Genomic DNA, 15,980 nt, shown 5'->3' with positions numbered 1-15,980 from the left:
AATTCTTCAAAATGCTTAAGCATAGGGTTTTATATTTTTCTGTATCTATGACATATCCCAACTAAAAAGAAAACATCATTCATGGAATGATACACATATGTTTAAGATGGAGGGGAATAAGGTTCGGGAGGTATGTGCAGGTATGTTTATGTTTGTAATATTATGTTTCATGAACTAGGAGGTGAGTACATGGATTTTCATGTATTATTATTGATAAATGGTCATCTAAAATATTTTTATTTTTTAATGTTTATTTTTAAGAGAGAGAGAGAGACACAGAGTGCAAGTGGGGGAGGGTAAGACAGAGAGGGAGACACAGAATCCAAAGCAGGCTCCATGCTCTGAGCTGTCAGCACAGAGCCTAATGCGGGACTCAAACTAACAAATGGTGATATCAGACCTGAGCCAAAGTCAGACACTTAACCGACTTCGCCACCCAGGCGCCCTGGTTATCTAAAATATTTTTAATCAGGGTACCTGGCTGGCTGAGTCTGAAGAACACATGACTCATGATCTCAGGGTCATAGTTCGAGCCCCACATTGGGTGTAGAGATTACTTAAATGAATCTATAAATAAAAACTTAAAAAAATTTTTAAAGTTTTATATATTTTGAAAGAGAAAGAGAGCATGACCAGAGGAAGAGCAGAGATAGAGAGACAGAGAGAATCCCAAGCAGATTCCACACTGCAAGCATAGAGCCCGACACAGGGCTTGAACCCACGAACCACAAGATCATGACCTGAGCCAAAATCAGGAGTGGGACACTTAACCAACTGAGCCACCCAGGTGCCCCAATAAATAAAAACTTAAAAAAATAAAATAAATAAAAAATTTTTAATCAAAATTAAAACTAAAAGTTAATGTAGATGCTTTTGTTCCTCTTTTCACTTCATTATTGTTAAAATATTCAACAAATTTAAATTAGGAGAGAAAAAAATTTTTTATGCCTAATGAAGATCAAAATTTATTAGCACATGGAAATTTACACATATTGAAAACCCACAAGGATTTGGAAAAACTCCTACATACCAGTCGAAAAACAGGAGCTGAATGATAGAAGATATGGGAAAGCTAGGAGCCAGCTAGATATGGAAACCTTAAGTCAACATTGGTTGGTTGAATATATCTGTCATTCTTGAATCTTTAAACATTGAAAAAGATTTTAAAGTCACTTCAAAAAATCAAAAAAGAATACCACTAGAGGATAGTAACCAGAAGACTTTGTAACATACAAGTTATCACTAATCACCAATAGGTGACCATCCCAATTTTTTTTTTTTTTTTAAATTTTTTTTTTCAACGTTTATTTATTTTTGGGACAGAGAGAGACAGAGCATGAACAGGGGAGGGGCAGAGAGAGAGGGAGACACAGAATCGGAAACAGGCTCCAGGCTCCGAGCCATCAGCCCAGAGCCTGACGCGGGGCTCGAACTCACGGACTGCGAGATCGTGACCTGGCTGAAGTCGGACGCTTAACCGACTGCGCCACCCAGGCGCCCCGTGACCATCCCAATTTAATATCAATACATTGTGAGTAACTTGTTCTGTGAGTGTTCTGCGAGACAAGCAAACATTTCTAATAAATTTTAACTTGATAAATGAACAATGTCTTGCAATAGGAGTAATATGTGACACCGAACGTCACGTGATCACATCTAAGCCAGTGGTTCTTCTCTCCCTCTCTCTCTCTCTCTCTCGTTCACTTGCTCACTGTGGGATTGTGGGTGGGTGATGGCCTCCCATGCTCACATGCTTGGTCTCAGGCCATGGTGTTTGTCAGAAATCAGTGACTTTTCAGAACATTGGAAGGTGACCACAGCTAGCACTAGTGTATTTTTTGTCACTTCAAAGCACCTATGGACAGTCAGTCCTTTGCTTTTCCATCCACAAGTAAGCTTAAGAATGTTTTGCTTCAATTCCAGGTCATTGGATAGGTTCCTTGTTAAAGTTGCAGAAAAAGAAAAAGACTCCACTGAGCCAATAGATAGCAGTGATTCCATTAATGATAGTGAAAGTCATCGTACATAATAACCCTGCTCTCTCGTCTCCCTCACGCCAGCCACGAAGGCTTTCAAAGGTAAGTGCAGGTTACTTTGTTTATTTTTCTTTATATTTTGTATTTTCTTTATTATTTTGTATTATATTACAGTATTATAATCATTTTTATATGAATATTTTTGGGTTGTGGAATGAATCATCTGAGTTCCCATTATTTCTTATGGGGAAATTCACTTTGATATATAAGTGCTTTGGATTACAAGCATGTTTCCAGAACAAATTATGCTCACAAACCAAGGTTTTACAGCATTCCAAATTTTAAGCATTCCAATTTCCAGAAAATAAAGAATTCACTGCATCCAAAAATAATGTTCTTCTTTCTAATAGTCAAGTGATAGGATCTCCTTTTCCCCATCCAAAATTAATCTCACTACCCATGATCAGCATTCTGCCTCTTCCTACCTCTCCTAGAGACTCCCCACTAATTATCCATTCTTTCTGCTCTAACTGGCTCTTTCCTCAGCATAAAACCATCTTCAAATATTTCAGACCTTAAAAAAAGAATTCTGCCATCTACTTTCTGTCCTTTTTTCCTCCCCTAGCAAGAGAGCCTTTAGAAAGTGTAGTTACTTGGGGCGCCTGGGTGGCGCAGTTGGTTAAGCGTCCGACTTCAGCCAGGTCACAATCTCGCGGTCCATGAGTTCGAGCCCCGCGTCGGGCTCTGGGCTGATGGCTCGGAGCCTGGAGCCTGTTTCCGATTCTGTGTCTCCCTCTCTCTCTGCCCCTCCCCCGTTCATGCTCTGTCTCTCTCTGTCCCAAAAATAAATAAACGTTGAAAAAAAAAATTTAGAAAGTGTAGTTACTTCCTCAACTACACTTAGCTTGCACTGATACCTCAACCCACTGCAGCCTGGCTTGCCACTCTCTTTCCATGGAGCAGGTCCTGCCAAGGTCAACAATGGCCTTGTTGGCCCTATCTCATTGGGATAGTCCCTATCTCATGGGCTTCTTAGAAGCATCTGACACATTGATTCTCCTGCTTTACAGCAGGCTCTCCTGCTTTACCCTGTACCTTGAATAGGGAATTCCACCTTGATCTTTTCTTCTCACTCTCACATTCTATGAATGATCCTATCCATTACTATAGCTTAAATTACCAATGCACTTGTGACTTCCGTGGCTGCTTATTCTCTATGATTCCTAATTTTTACAGTTGCTACCAGTCAGTTATCTCATCTCACCAGTATCAAAGAGCAGGCTAAGCTCTTAAGACTTGCTTATCTTATTTCTTGTGATCTTAATTTTTACCTGGTAACATTAGCCGACTGCATTCTGAGGCCTCAGTCACCGGAAGGAGGGACAAGCAAGTAATGTCTTTAGCTTCTGATTCTACTAGCCCCTGTCCCAATGGGATGGATGTATTCTGAACGAACTGTACCAGGAGCTGAGGGTGTGGGGGAGACAATATTGAAAAATACAAGTTGTTAGGAATGAATCTAAACCGTTGAATTTACCAAAAGTTGATAATGTAATTAAGTCTTCATTGCTTGCTAGTCTCAACCACATTCATAGAAAAACTAGATTAACTATATAAAATAACATTTAAAGTTATTTTTATCAAGTGCACTGTTCTAAAGAAAAGCTGAATTATATAATTAAGTTAACCTCTATCACCTTCTATCAGAGAAAATACAAAAATAATTTTATTTTTAAATGAAGGCTATTAAGAAGTCAACTGCATTGTACTGATTACATTTTACAAAGCACTTTTTTGAATACTGGCTCATTTAATCATCAGTATAATTCAGTTAAGACTGAACATGTATTTTAAAGACAAGGAATCAAGTTGAAGACATCAAATAAGTTGTCTAAGATCACATGACTACTTAGGAGAAGTAAGTCTTCCAACTTATGTACCCTGATTCCAAATTCATTGAACTTTCCACTATGCAACACAGATATACTAAAATTATGTGAGAAAAATGAATAAAAATAAAAAATGTTCAAATCATCTAATCACATTTAGGAAGAAAACACTTTCAGACATATACAAAATTAATTTAAAAATGGTTGTGGCAGTAAAAATTTACATATGTATATACACATACACATATACACCATCTATATAAAAATTTGGTCATTATGCAATTACCTAGATGTATACTAACTTACACTTACTTAAATAAATATAAAAAGTGATAGGTAAAAACAAAGTTTTTAAAGTACTTAGTGACAGAAAAAATAACAAACTAGTAGTTATAATCAAAACCATACAGTCCACAAAAACTTTAAATATTTACTATCTGGTTCATTATAGAAAAAGTTGGTTGACTCCTGAACTAAGGACGAACTCTGGAAGATAGCCCACAAAAAAATATAAATAAATAAACAAAAAGTGCTGCCTTGGCTCACCTCTGGTTTGGATTCTAACTCATCTGATAACATTGATTCAGCTTCCAAATCCTATAGCTGTTGAGGGGACAGGTTAAAAATTTAATTCAGAGTCAATGACACCTTCCTGCTATGCTCATATTCCTTTAGGAAATGCTATGTTTTTCCTGTAAGATGCTGTGCTGAGTGGATAATCAATTTAGCCTAAAAAAAGATAAGAGAGAGAAAGAGAGAATTAGAGTAGTGAAAAAATGCAGCTAAATAAACAAAGGCACTTCTCCACGTATCCAAAAATCACAACAAGCAAAAAATAACGAATTCAGCCCAAACACTTGTTTTAAATAGAACAAACCCAACAGGTGTCAAAATCCATTAAAAGTTGTATTTAGAGAATTCCTAATTCTAATATCTATTTTAGAAAAGTTCTTAAAAATGGAAAAAGGTATGTGCCCAAAGAATTTCTTGTTAGCATCTGTGATAACAAACAACTGCAAGCAAGATATAAATAGACATATATACCCAACATTCAGGGAATAGTTAATTAGGTTATGGCACTGTCACTTAAAAATACGGTTATGAAAACAATGCAACAACAAAAAATGCTAATGACATGTTAAATTACAAAAACAAAATTCAGAAGTATACACTTGCTATTATTAAAACTAGTTAAGAAGGTAAAAGGGAATTTACACAACTATGATAGTAGCTATGTTAGGTGGTATAGGCTGGTGTGACTTATTTTTCTTTTCTCAATTTCCCCATCTTTCTAAAAGTAGTTACACAGTGAAAATTTGAACAGTGTTTCCCAAAAGTAGTACCCTTGGGACCCCGATGCAGCTGTTTTCCCCCATAATTAAAATTCTTATTTTCTCATAGCTTAATTTTTTTTCAGAATTTTGACAAATGAGTCCACTTTATTTTGTACAATTGTTGCTAAAATTGGGAACACTGCTATATACAAACTAACCATACAGCGTAAAATGTACCCAGGATGGGAATTTTCAATGAATACCAAGGTTGACTAGAAGGTTAGAAAAGGCAGACTTACTCTACAAAAAGAACATATAGAAGTACCTGAATAAATTTTCATTTCTGTTCATTGTCCTTTTGGTTCCTTCCCCTCCCCCTTGCTAGCTTCCAGAAATCCTCATTTTCATCGTAAAAAAATAATTCACAAGATGTAAGTGAAAGTGTCCTTTTATTTAAGTTTCCCACATAAAATCAAGTATCATAAATTCCTGACTTTTCCTTTCACATGTGTTTTTTCTTATGCAATGACTATACATAATAGTTCAATGTGATTTATCCATCTCCCTTTTTCACAGAAGAAGGAACCAAGGCTCAGTACATCACTTATGAAGTTGCAGAACCAGAACTCACACCTACAGAGCAGGTTGGCATGAATGGTGATTACATCTATCTACATCTGATCTTGGAACACCAGGATTTAAGAATTCCTTTTCCCCAATTCCAGCTCATCTCAAGAAGCCAAGAAATTACCAAATGTTTAAGTTATCCTTAAGGTTCCTCCAACTTTGATTTTACAGGATTGTAAAATCTCTAGGAAACTACACAACTATTCACTCTCCTTTATATTTGTTAAGGTTCTTAGAAAAGAATGGTGCTAGCTGCATTTCTAGTACCCTTACCTAAAGAGAAATGAAAAAAAAAAAAAATGAAGTTCATGAATATGTGCACTGAACAAGAGAAAAATCATATACTAGATCTTAGATAGTTTGGCAAAGCTGTAATAACAATTTAAAGAGGGAAGCTACCACCTCTCTTCTAGTTTAAGAGCCACCTCTAGATCACCATTTCTCAAGGGTTCATGGCTATCCATGATATCTTTTTATTTTAGTGTCTTCATTTTAGTGATAATCTTTCTGTTTTGTTTATTTTGAGACAGAGAGAGAGAGAGAGAGAGAGAGAGAGAGAGAGAGAGAGAGAGAACTGTGCATGTGAGCAGGGGAGGGGCAGAGAAAAAGAGAGAGAGAGAGAATCCCAAGCAGGCTCTGTGCTGTCAGCTCAGAGCCCAAGGAAGGGCTTGATGCCAGGCTCTATCTCAAGAACTGTGAGATCATGACCTGAGCCAAAACCAAGAGTCAGATGCATAACTGACTGAGCCACCCAGGTGCCCCTCATTTCAGTGACAATCTTTAAAAAAATTAACAAAGCATTTTCTAGAACAAAAGGGTATATATAATTGAGTTCTGCCTAAGTTTGGTGCCCAAGTTTGTGGTTTGTATGTACACTGTGAACTAAAGAGAGACTAGTAGCATAGGACAGGCTGACCTCAAAATAATCTGTACTAGAGCACTCAGTACCAAATCAGGTGTACTGTGTGAATCTCATGTTTAACACAGCAACCTGCTATGTTTATTAGCTGAAAGTGTGATGGCAAATATGCAGTTAAATCTGTTTCTATTCTTAATTCCCATCATCCATTTAACAGGTTTCAAAAACTGCAATGTAAGTCTTTAAGTAACAGTTTCACTGAGGTATAATTTATATACCATACGATTCACTCATTTAAAGAGTTTGGTTAAATTGTTTTTAGTATATTCACAGAGTTGTGCAACTACAACCACAATCAATTTTTAAAATGTTTTTAGTGTTTATTTATTTTTGAGAGAGAGAAAGAGACAGAGTATGAGCAGGGGAGGGGCAGAGAGAGGAGACACAGAATCCGAAGCAGGCTCCAGGCTCTGAGCTGTCAGCAGCACAGAGCCCCACGCAGGGCTCAAACTCACGAACCACAAGATCATAACTTAAGCTGAATTTGGACGCTTAATCAATTGAACCATCCAGGTGCCCCACAAAATCAATTTTATAACAACTTTATCACCCCCAAAAAGAAACTCCTGTACCCATTAGCAATCACTCCTCATTTCCTTCCAAACCTTCCCCTGACCAGGCCTAGGCAACCACTAGTCTATTTCTGTCTGTATGGATTTGCCTATTCTGGACATTTCATATAAATGGAGTTATACATATGATCTTTTGTGCTTGGCTGCTATCACTTAGCATAATGATTCCAAGGTTCCTCCCTGTTGTAGCATGTATCAGCATTTCTTTTTATTGTCAAGTAATATTCTATATACATTTTATTTATCCAAGTAACAGTTAATGGACATTGGGTTATTTCTACAATTTGGCTATTATGAATAAAGCTGCCATGAACATTGATGTACAAGTTTTTGTGTGGACATGTATTTTTACTCTTTTGGATATATACCTAGAAGTGGAATTGCTAGGTCACATGGCAACTCTATTTAACCTTGTGAGGAATTACCAGGCTGTCTTCCAAAGTGTCTGCACCATTTCACAATCCCACCAGCAATGGATTTCTCTACATCCTCACCAACACATTATTATAGCTCTCTTAATGGGCATGAATGGTAACCCATTGTGGTTCTGAACTGCATTACCTGATAGCTAGTGGTTTTGAACATCTCTTCATGTGCTTATAGGCCATTTGTACATCTTTTTAGGAGAAATACTTACTTAGATTGTTGGCTCATTTTTTAAATTGATTGGTCTTTTTATTGTTGAGTTGTAAGAGTTCTTTATATATTCTAGATATAAGCTCCTTATCAGATAAATGATTTGCACAAACCTTTTCCCATTCTGTGTTATCTTCTCATTTGCAATGCAAATCTTATCATCATTTGAACAAGGCAACTCTAACTCTACAGTTATCAAACAAAACCTCATTAAAACTGTCATTCAAGGACTTCTAGTCAGTTTTGGTTAAATGTGAGATCCCATTATCATAAGCTGCTTAACAATGTCTTGACATTATAAATACTACCTTGTATGATATTCTCTGGATTAGTATTACTAAAGGTAAATGTAGAAACCGATGAAATATATTCCCGAATCCAAGGCTAAATCTTTCCGCTATTAAGTTCAACATTAAGTACTTCATTTCAGCAAAACAACATCTCTACCATACAATATGAATGGTATTTTGAATTTTGTTTTATGGTGTAGTTTACATTTGTATACTTACTCATAAAGATCTAACTCCATGGCAACAACTGATATAATCGTAACAACCTAAACTGTACTAAGTACACAGTTCCTTAGAGTCATCAAAACATATTAGACTGCTAATATTGTAATAAGTTTGTATGGTGGCAGGTGGGTAACTAGGCTTACTGAATAGTCTATCAAATTGTGGTAATGTATCAAACTGTCAAATCACTATGTTGTACACCTGAAACTAATTTAACACTATATGTCAACTATTCATCAATTAAAAATAAATCTATAGGGGCACCTGGGTGGCTCAGCTGGTTAAGCATCTACTCTTGTTTTTGTCTACTCTTGGTTTCAGTTCAGGTCATGGTCTCACAAACGCCGTGTCAGGCTCTGCTTTGGTGATGCGGAACCTGCTTAGGATTCTCTCTCTCTCTCCTTCGCGCTCTCTGCCCCTGCCCTGCTCATGCTCTCTCTCTCTCTCTCTCTCTCTCAAAAAAAAGAAAAAAGAAAACTTGAAAAAAAAAGAGCTACTGGGATCTTCAATGTAGGAGGGATAAGAATTACTACATAGCTTTATGTCTGAGTATATTTAATGTAATCATAATAAAAATAATTTGGCAGTATGGGGGCCACTATAGTGTGCAATGCAATGTTTTTCCTTTATTAATGCAATTTGCATGACACGGGAGTGACTAGGACTGCACTTACTCAAAAGGAAGCTATTTTCAAGGTAATTATGGGTCTCAAAGATATTTCTTCCCAGGCTTTCTTATTAATTAAGATACTAGCAATGCAATACCAAGTAGTCACATACATCACCCCAAATTCTTTATTTTTATTACTTTTTTTTTTTTGAGAGAGAGAGAGAGAGAGAGAGAGAGAGAATGCACCCACGAGCATAAGAGAGGGTCAGAGAGAGAGATAGAGAGAGAATCTCAAGCAGGCTCCACACTTAGCACGGAGCCGGTCATGGGGGCTCAACCCACAACCCTGGGATCATGATCTGAGCCAAAATCAAGAGTCGGATGCTCAACTGACTGAGCCACACAGGTGACCCATCTCCCAAATTCTTTAATGTGAACACTAATAGTTGCTCATTTTTATTTTGTATCTTTACCTGGTAGACAGGCAAAATTTATATTCTTATTTCCTTTTATTACTAATTACTAATTCAGCCCATTTTAAATAACAAAGGAGATAATGACATTTAACCATCATCAAACCAAGGATAGGCCCATCAAATCATATTTTTCACAAGTCATAAATAAGGCATCTTGGTTCTGGATAGAGTTCACAACAAAACAAACTGATCTCAGAAACCCAGGGATAAGTCTAATAAATACGAAATAATAGTCAGACCCTTTCTCCCTCTACCCATGCCAACAACTGAATTTTACTGTGTGCATTGCTCCTTTTGGCCATCAAAGCATATTAGACTGCTTAAAGAAAACAATCTTGGTCCAGCACAAATTATATTTTTTAGAAATCCACTGCCCTACCACTGCTATTATATTAATAGTTAATAATAGCAGAATATGTTAATATGCTATCCCATAGTCAGCTTAAAGGTTAAAAGGAATTCAGGCAATAGATATCTTTGCAATGAACCAAAGCAAAGTACAGGAAGGCCTGAAAACTTCTGTAAATTGGTAATGAGAGAACTCATAACAAAAGCAAAGCAGATTTAAGACAAAAGAGATCTCTATGATCTAGACCATCCTGAAAACAATTCTCCTTCTGTTTTTAGCCAAATAAACAAATCCTGAGAACTGAAGTCTGATAAACTGCATTCTTCTACAGTACACTCAACATCATCCAGCAAATTATTCATTAATACTAAGTAGCTAAACAAGTTAAATAAAGAAGCTGAGATGTTTATTAAAAAAAAAAAAATCCAAGGTCTCTAAAGCAAAAATCTAAATTCTGCCTCTGACTTTTTGGTTGAGACCTAGGCAAGCTACTCAACTTCTTGGCCCTAAGTAACTCCTCTGAAATACAGATGAAACAAATCTACCTAGGACTATTTACCTATCAGTCAACAGAAACGCTTACAAAATTCTTCAAAAACAAAGCTCTGCATAAGTGCTTAAGAGACAAGTAAATCTATCAAATGCATTGTATAGTATAAAAGGTTAAGAAATCTGCCTTTATTACAGAGCCCAAATTTCCTATAAAGCAGTGATTTTCAAACATTTTGACTGCAACCCACAGTAAGATATATTTTCCATGATACCTCAGAGAATGAAACACATGCTGAGATGCAAATAACATATTTTCATGAAACAATACTAACCTATGTTAATCTCATGCACTTTGAATTTTTTTAAACAAAACCCACTAAAGTGATCTCACAAACTACTTAACAGATTATGTCCCACAGATTGAAAAACACTATAAAGTATCTTCAAAAGTCTAAAATACATATGTTAAACACAGACTCAGCCATAAAACATAAACCCATAGATATAAACCTGCTATAAATATACATTACAAGTCAGCAATTATCACTGATAAGAGTCTTGGGGAAACTGAAATTACTTGAATCCTCACACAAGACAGGAATTAGTTAGTGGTAACACTGTGTCCAGAGGGTAGAGATGGCCTAAAATCAATGCAGGCTACACAGAGAAATATTGGGAGGAAAAACCAAGCCAAAATAAACTAAACAAGCAACAGAGGAACATAACTGATACAGGTCTCTTGCCTCAGTTCTGACTGCTGTACAGAAGGGAGTGCATTCCAAAGGGAAAGATGATCAGGGGCTTTTACTACTCTGCTCAAGAAAGAAACAGAACATCATTGTGTCAGCTTCTAAAAAGTAATGTGATTCTACCCTAGGAAAACAAAGTCCGGAATATCAGTACTGTACTTATTTGAGGGAGGTAGAAAATGCCTTGACCTTGACCCAGTTTCAGAAAGAAGGGAGGGAAGGGGTAAGAAAAAAAAGGGAAGAAATTAAGAAACACCATGGTTCTTCCCGATTGGTCACCAATCTGCTTCTTGGCTCCCTCCATTTCTACCTATGTCTGACCACAGATATAGACCCAAATGATGTTTCACTAAAGCTGAAAAATACTACATCAAAAATCCTGCCAATGGCAGGGAATTACAAAGGCCAAAAATTAAAATTTAAAAAGGAGTAGTTTAAATTTTGGTATAAAACGGTAGTTGTAGGGGCGCCTGGGTGGCTCAGTCAGTTAAGCATCAACTCTTGATTTCGGTTCAGGTCATGATCCTAGGGTGGTGGGATCAAGGCCCACGTTGGGCTCCTGAGTAGAGAGCCTTTCTCTCTCCCTCTCTCCCTCTGCCCTTCTCCTTAGTTCATGCTCACACACTCTCTCTCTCAAAATAATTAATTAATTAATTAATAAGATACTAGCCCTAGGAAAAGAAAAGCCAGGTAACTTCTTATATTCATATCTAGTATATTATGCAAGTTGATTAAATTCTAATAGTTAAGTGGTAACAGGCACTAATGAAAAAAAAATTGGAACATAGAAGTGTGAAGCCAGAATGAATCTTAGCGATACAGGATTTATCTGGGGCCTTCCCTTTTCCTTCCCAGGATCTGCTGAGGTGTTCTATTCCACAGCTCTCATTTTTATTCTAGTCACTTTCTCCTTTCTCTGCAAACCTTCAGAGCCAAATTTATCAAAAGACTTGTCTCCACTTTCTCATCTCCAGTCACTATTCAATCCCAAGACTTCACCAAAACTTCTCTTGTAAAGGGTACCAAAGATCTTCATGTTATCAAATCCAATGGACACTCTGCAGTCCTAATCTTATTTGACCTTTGCAATGAACAACTATTGTTTTTAATTGTCCTACATTCATTTCCCCTGCTTAGGTGACAGGATCTACATTAGTTTGGGGATGTACCCCTCCCCCATTGGATACACCTTTGGTGAGACTGCAGATTAAGGTGTTCTTTCCTTCACTGACCAACTGTTGGACACTTGACCTGCACTGAACAAATCAGCCACTTTTCCTCAGAATGTGAATTCTAAAAGAAGTAACAAAGGGCTGAAAACTGCTGCAGCAGCCCATTCATTCCGGTAATGCAGCTAGCAGCCTCCCCTGGGGCTGCTCAGATTCCTGTCCTTTATGAAGCCAAGGCCTTCATCATTTCCTTTGATCCTATGAGCTGCCCACATCCTTGTTATAAATTCCTCTTCTGGGGGCGCCTGGGTGGCGCAGTCGGTTAAGCGTCCGACTTCAGCCAGGTCACGATCTCGCGGTCCGTGAGTTCGAGCCCCGCGTCGGGCTCTGGGCTGATGGCTCAGAGCCTGGAGCCTGTTTCCGATTCTGTGTCTCCCTCTCTCTCTGCCCCTCCCCCATTCATGCTCTGTCTCTGTCCCAAAAATAAATAAACGTTGAAAAAAAAAAATTTAAAAAAAAGTAAAATAAAATAAATTCCTCTTCTGAAGCAAACTGGTTACTTCTGAAGCAATCAGAGCCATAACTGGTATTATCCCTTAGAAGCACTGTCTCCTTCCTCAAACACTTACTGTCTTTGCTTCAAAGATACATGTTCCTCATTTTACTCTTATTGTCATTGCCATTCCTCCAGTTTCCTTTGGTAACTTTTTTTTTTCTTTGAGAGAAAGAGCAAGAAAGAGAAAGATGGAGGGAGAGAGAGAGAGTGAGACAGAGAGACAGAGAGAGAATCCCAAGCAGGTTCTGCACCGTCAGTACAAAGCCCGATGTAGGTCTTCAAGCTCACTGAGATCATGACCTGATCCAAAATTGAAAGCTTAACTGACTGAGCCATCCAGGTGTCCCTCCTTTGGTAACTTCTATACTCTTCCTGCACACAGCCTCTAAATACTAATATTCCTCACGATAGTATTCAGGACCTCTTCTCTTGCTACACTCTCCTCTTAGCATAAGTTCATGGCTTTAAATGATAGTCTCCAAAATTTTTTAAAGTTTTTATTTAAACTCCAATTAGTTAACATACAGCATAATATTAGTTTCAGGTACACGATACAGTAATTCAACACTTCAATACAACACTGCGTGCTAATCACCAAAATTTTTATTTATAGCCCAGATACGTCCCTGAGCTGCAGACCTGCACATACAATTGCTTACTTGGTACCTGTACTTAATGTTTGAAACTTGGTATCTCTAATGTGTCTAAAATTAATTCTCTCTCAAGCCTGTTTTCCATCATGCCCTGCCAGCCCCACTCACCACAATCCTCCACTTAAGACAGGACCACCATGCACCCCATTTAGGAATCATTTTTATTACTTTCTTTCTTTTGCTCCCAATATCCAGTCCAGCTGCAAGTCCCATTAAGATAACAAATCCACCTACTTCTATCCACCACCCTATTTCAGGCCACCATTAACACTTGCCCTAAACTACTGTTAGTACCACCTAACTCATCTCCCTGCTTCTACTCTTGCCTACCTTCCATTCTATTCTCTTTCCAGTAGTAAATATCTTTTTAGGGGCACCTGGGTGGCTCAGTCGGTTAAGCATCCGACTTTGGCTCAGGTCATGATCTCATGGTTGGTGGGTGGGTTTGGGCCCCGCGTCAGGCTCTGTGCTGACAGCTCAGAGCCTGGAGCCTGCTTCAGATTCTGTGTGTGTCTCTCTCTCTGCCCCTCCCCTGCTCACACTCGTCTCTCTCTTGTCTCTCAAAAATAAATAAAAATGTTTAAAAAAAATTAAAATGATTCCTATTATATCACTCACCTGCTTGAAACTCTTTACGCGGCTTCCCAATGCACCTACATAAAATTTAAACTCCTTGTCCTGGCATGTAAGAACCTATGTGATCCATTCCTGTTCCTCCAACCACACTCCAGAGTCACTCTCCCTTACTTGCTCTCCCAGCTCCAATCATCTTAGTTCCTTCAACACATTAAGCTCTTTCTGATGTTAGGGATGTGCACACGTCTTTTCCTCTGCCTTGGAATGCTTTAACCTCCCTCTCCATTAGTTACCTCTTTTTCACTTTTCTGGGCTCTGTTTAACTATCAACTCATTTACAAAGGCTTGGTCTGGTCACCTTATCCAAAGAAGATTCCCCACACTTCCACCTTTGTTCTCTATCTCTACTATTTCTAATTGCTTTGTTTTTATGTAATATTCCTTTTTTTTTTTTTTTTTGGTCTGGTTACTCCCCTAAATTGTAAGCTCCATAAACAAGGGCAGGAACTAGTCTGTCTTGTTTATAACTTTACATTCCACTACCTAGCACAGTGCTAGGCAAATTACTTTATGTAATTCATAAGGAATTTAGGTCTCCAAGAGTCATTTCTGATACTGTGAAACTCCAAGGCTGTCTTTACTATGAGATTAAAGGGCTTCTATACAAACTTCCCTGCAAGCACCTAGTAGGCACTGAATAAATGAATGAATGACCTGGATATAATACCAAAATATTTGCCTCTATTCCTGACCTCTCTCCTCAACTCCAAATTTTCATTTCTAACTGCTTGCTGGGTATCTCCACACAGATATCCACCTCAAACCTAACAGTGTTCACAATCCAGATAATCATCTCTACCACCAAACCTGTTCTTCTTCCTGTATTATCCATTTCAATTATTGCCCAATCTTCTTCCCACTCAGCCATAAATTCTAGGTCTTTAACAATGTCTCTCATCTTCAATATTTAAATAACCCCAGTAGTTCTAATTCCCCCAAATTTATTCCCCCTGGAATGCCCTGTTTAGGCCTCATTATCTTTCAACTACACTATTAAAAGAAACTACTAACTGGTCATCCTTCCCTAAAAATTCCCCCCCCTTTTTTTTAAGTTTATTTATTTATTTTTGAGAGAGAGAGAGAGAGAAAGAGAGAGAGAGAAAGCAAGCAGGGGAGCGACAGAGAGAGAATCCCAAGCAGTGGGACTCACTCCCACCAACCATCTCATGACCTGAGCCAAAACCAAGAGTCAACCGACTGAGTAGTTTAGGTGCCCCAAAATTCTCTTCTTCAATCCATCTTTTTATGCAGCCACTCAAATTATCTTTCCAAAATACAGAAATGCTTGTTACTTCACTCACTCAAAATTCAGTGCCTCAGAATATTAGTCAAATCCCTAACTATGGCATTTCAAATATCCTACAATCTATCTTCAAACACTGTTTCACTTACAGCACGTCCATCTTCCTCAATTAACCCTTTGCTCCAACCCACATGGACTGGCTACTGAATGAAGACACCAGCCTATTTCAGTGCTCCACATCTTTGCTTAGAATAGTTCTTCAACCAATTATAAGCACTATCCAGCTGTGATTTTTTGAAATCCTTTCCAGACTTTTTTTTTCATTTTTTTAAATGCTTATTTATTTATTTTGAGAGAGACAGTGTCAGCAGTGGGAAGGGGCAGAGACAGTGGAGAGAGAATCCCAAGCAGGCTTCCCGCTGACAGCACAGAGCTTAACACGGGGCTCCATGCCGCGAACAGTGAGATCGTGACCTGAGTCAAAATCAAGAGCTTGATGCTTAACCGACTGAGCCACCCAGGAGCCCCTCCTTTCCAGATTTTAATATCCAACTCAAATGCCATCCTCCACTAAGACTCTGATCCTTTCCCTCCAGTGAAAACAAATCTGTCCTTTCCATAGTGTTGTCACAACACGCT

At 38.0% G+C, this 15,980-nt stretch overlaps 1 protein-coding gene across 6 annotated transcripts in view; it reads right to left on the bottom strand.

Annotated features, from left to right (window-relative positions):
• Nucleotides 1–15,980, bottom strand: part of ZNF410 (zinc finger protein 410) — a 50,451-nt gene that overhangs the window by 33,186 nt on the left and 1,285 nt on the right. For all 6 annotated transcript variants that reach the window (XR_005791039.1, XM_040477647.1, XM_040477648.1 and 3 more), the window contains exons 2-3: nt 4,412–4,594; nt 3,308–3,443 (exon numbers count right to left, since the gene is read on the bottom strand). Coding sequence is in view for 5 of the 6 variants with exons in the window: in XM_040477647.1 (XP_040333581.1) it covers nt 3,308–3,443; nt 4,412–4,444 (169 nt within the window). In the remaining variant the exon portion in view is untranslated. The remainder of the gene's footprint in view (nt 1–3,307; nt 3,444–4,411; nt 4,595–15,980) is intronic.

The sequence above is a fragment of the Herpailurus yagouaroundi genome, unplaced genomic scaffold, assembly GCF_014898765.1.
Source record: "Herpailurus yagouaroundi ecotype Mexico unplaced genomic scaffold, PumYag 141, whole genome shotgun sequence".
In the NCBI taxonomy this organism is placed as follows: Eukaryota; Metazoa; Chordata; class Mammalia; order Carnivora; family Felidae; genus Herpailurus; species Herpailurus yagouaroundi.
This window is presented reverse-complemented; position numbering and strand designations above follow the sequence as displayed.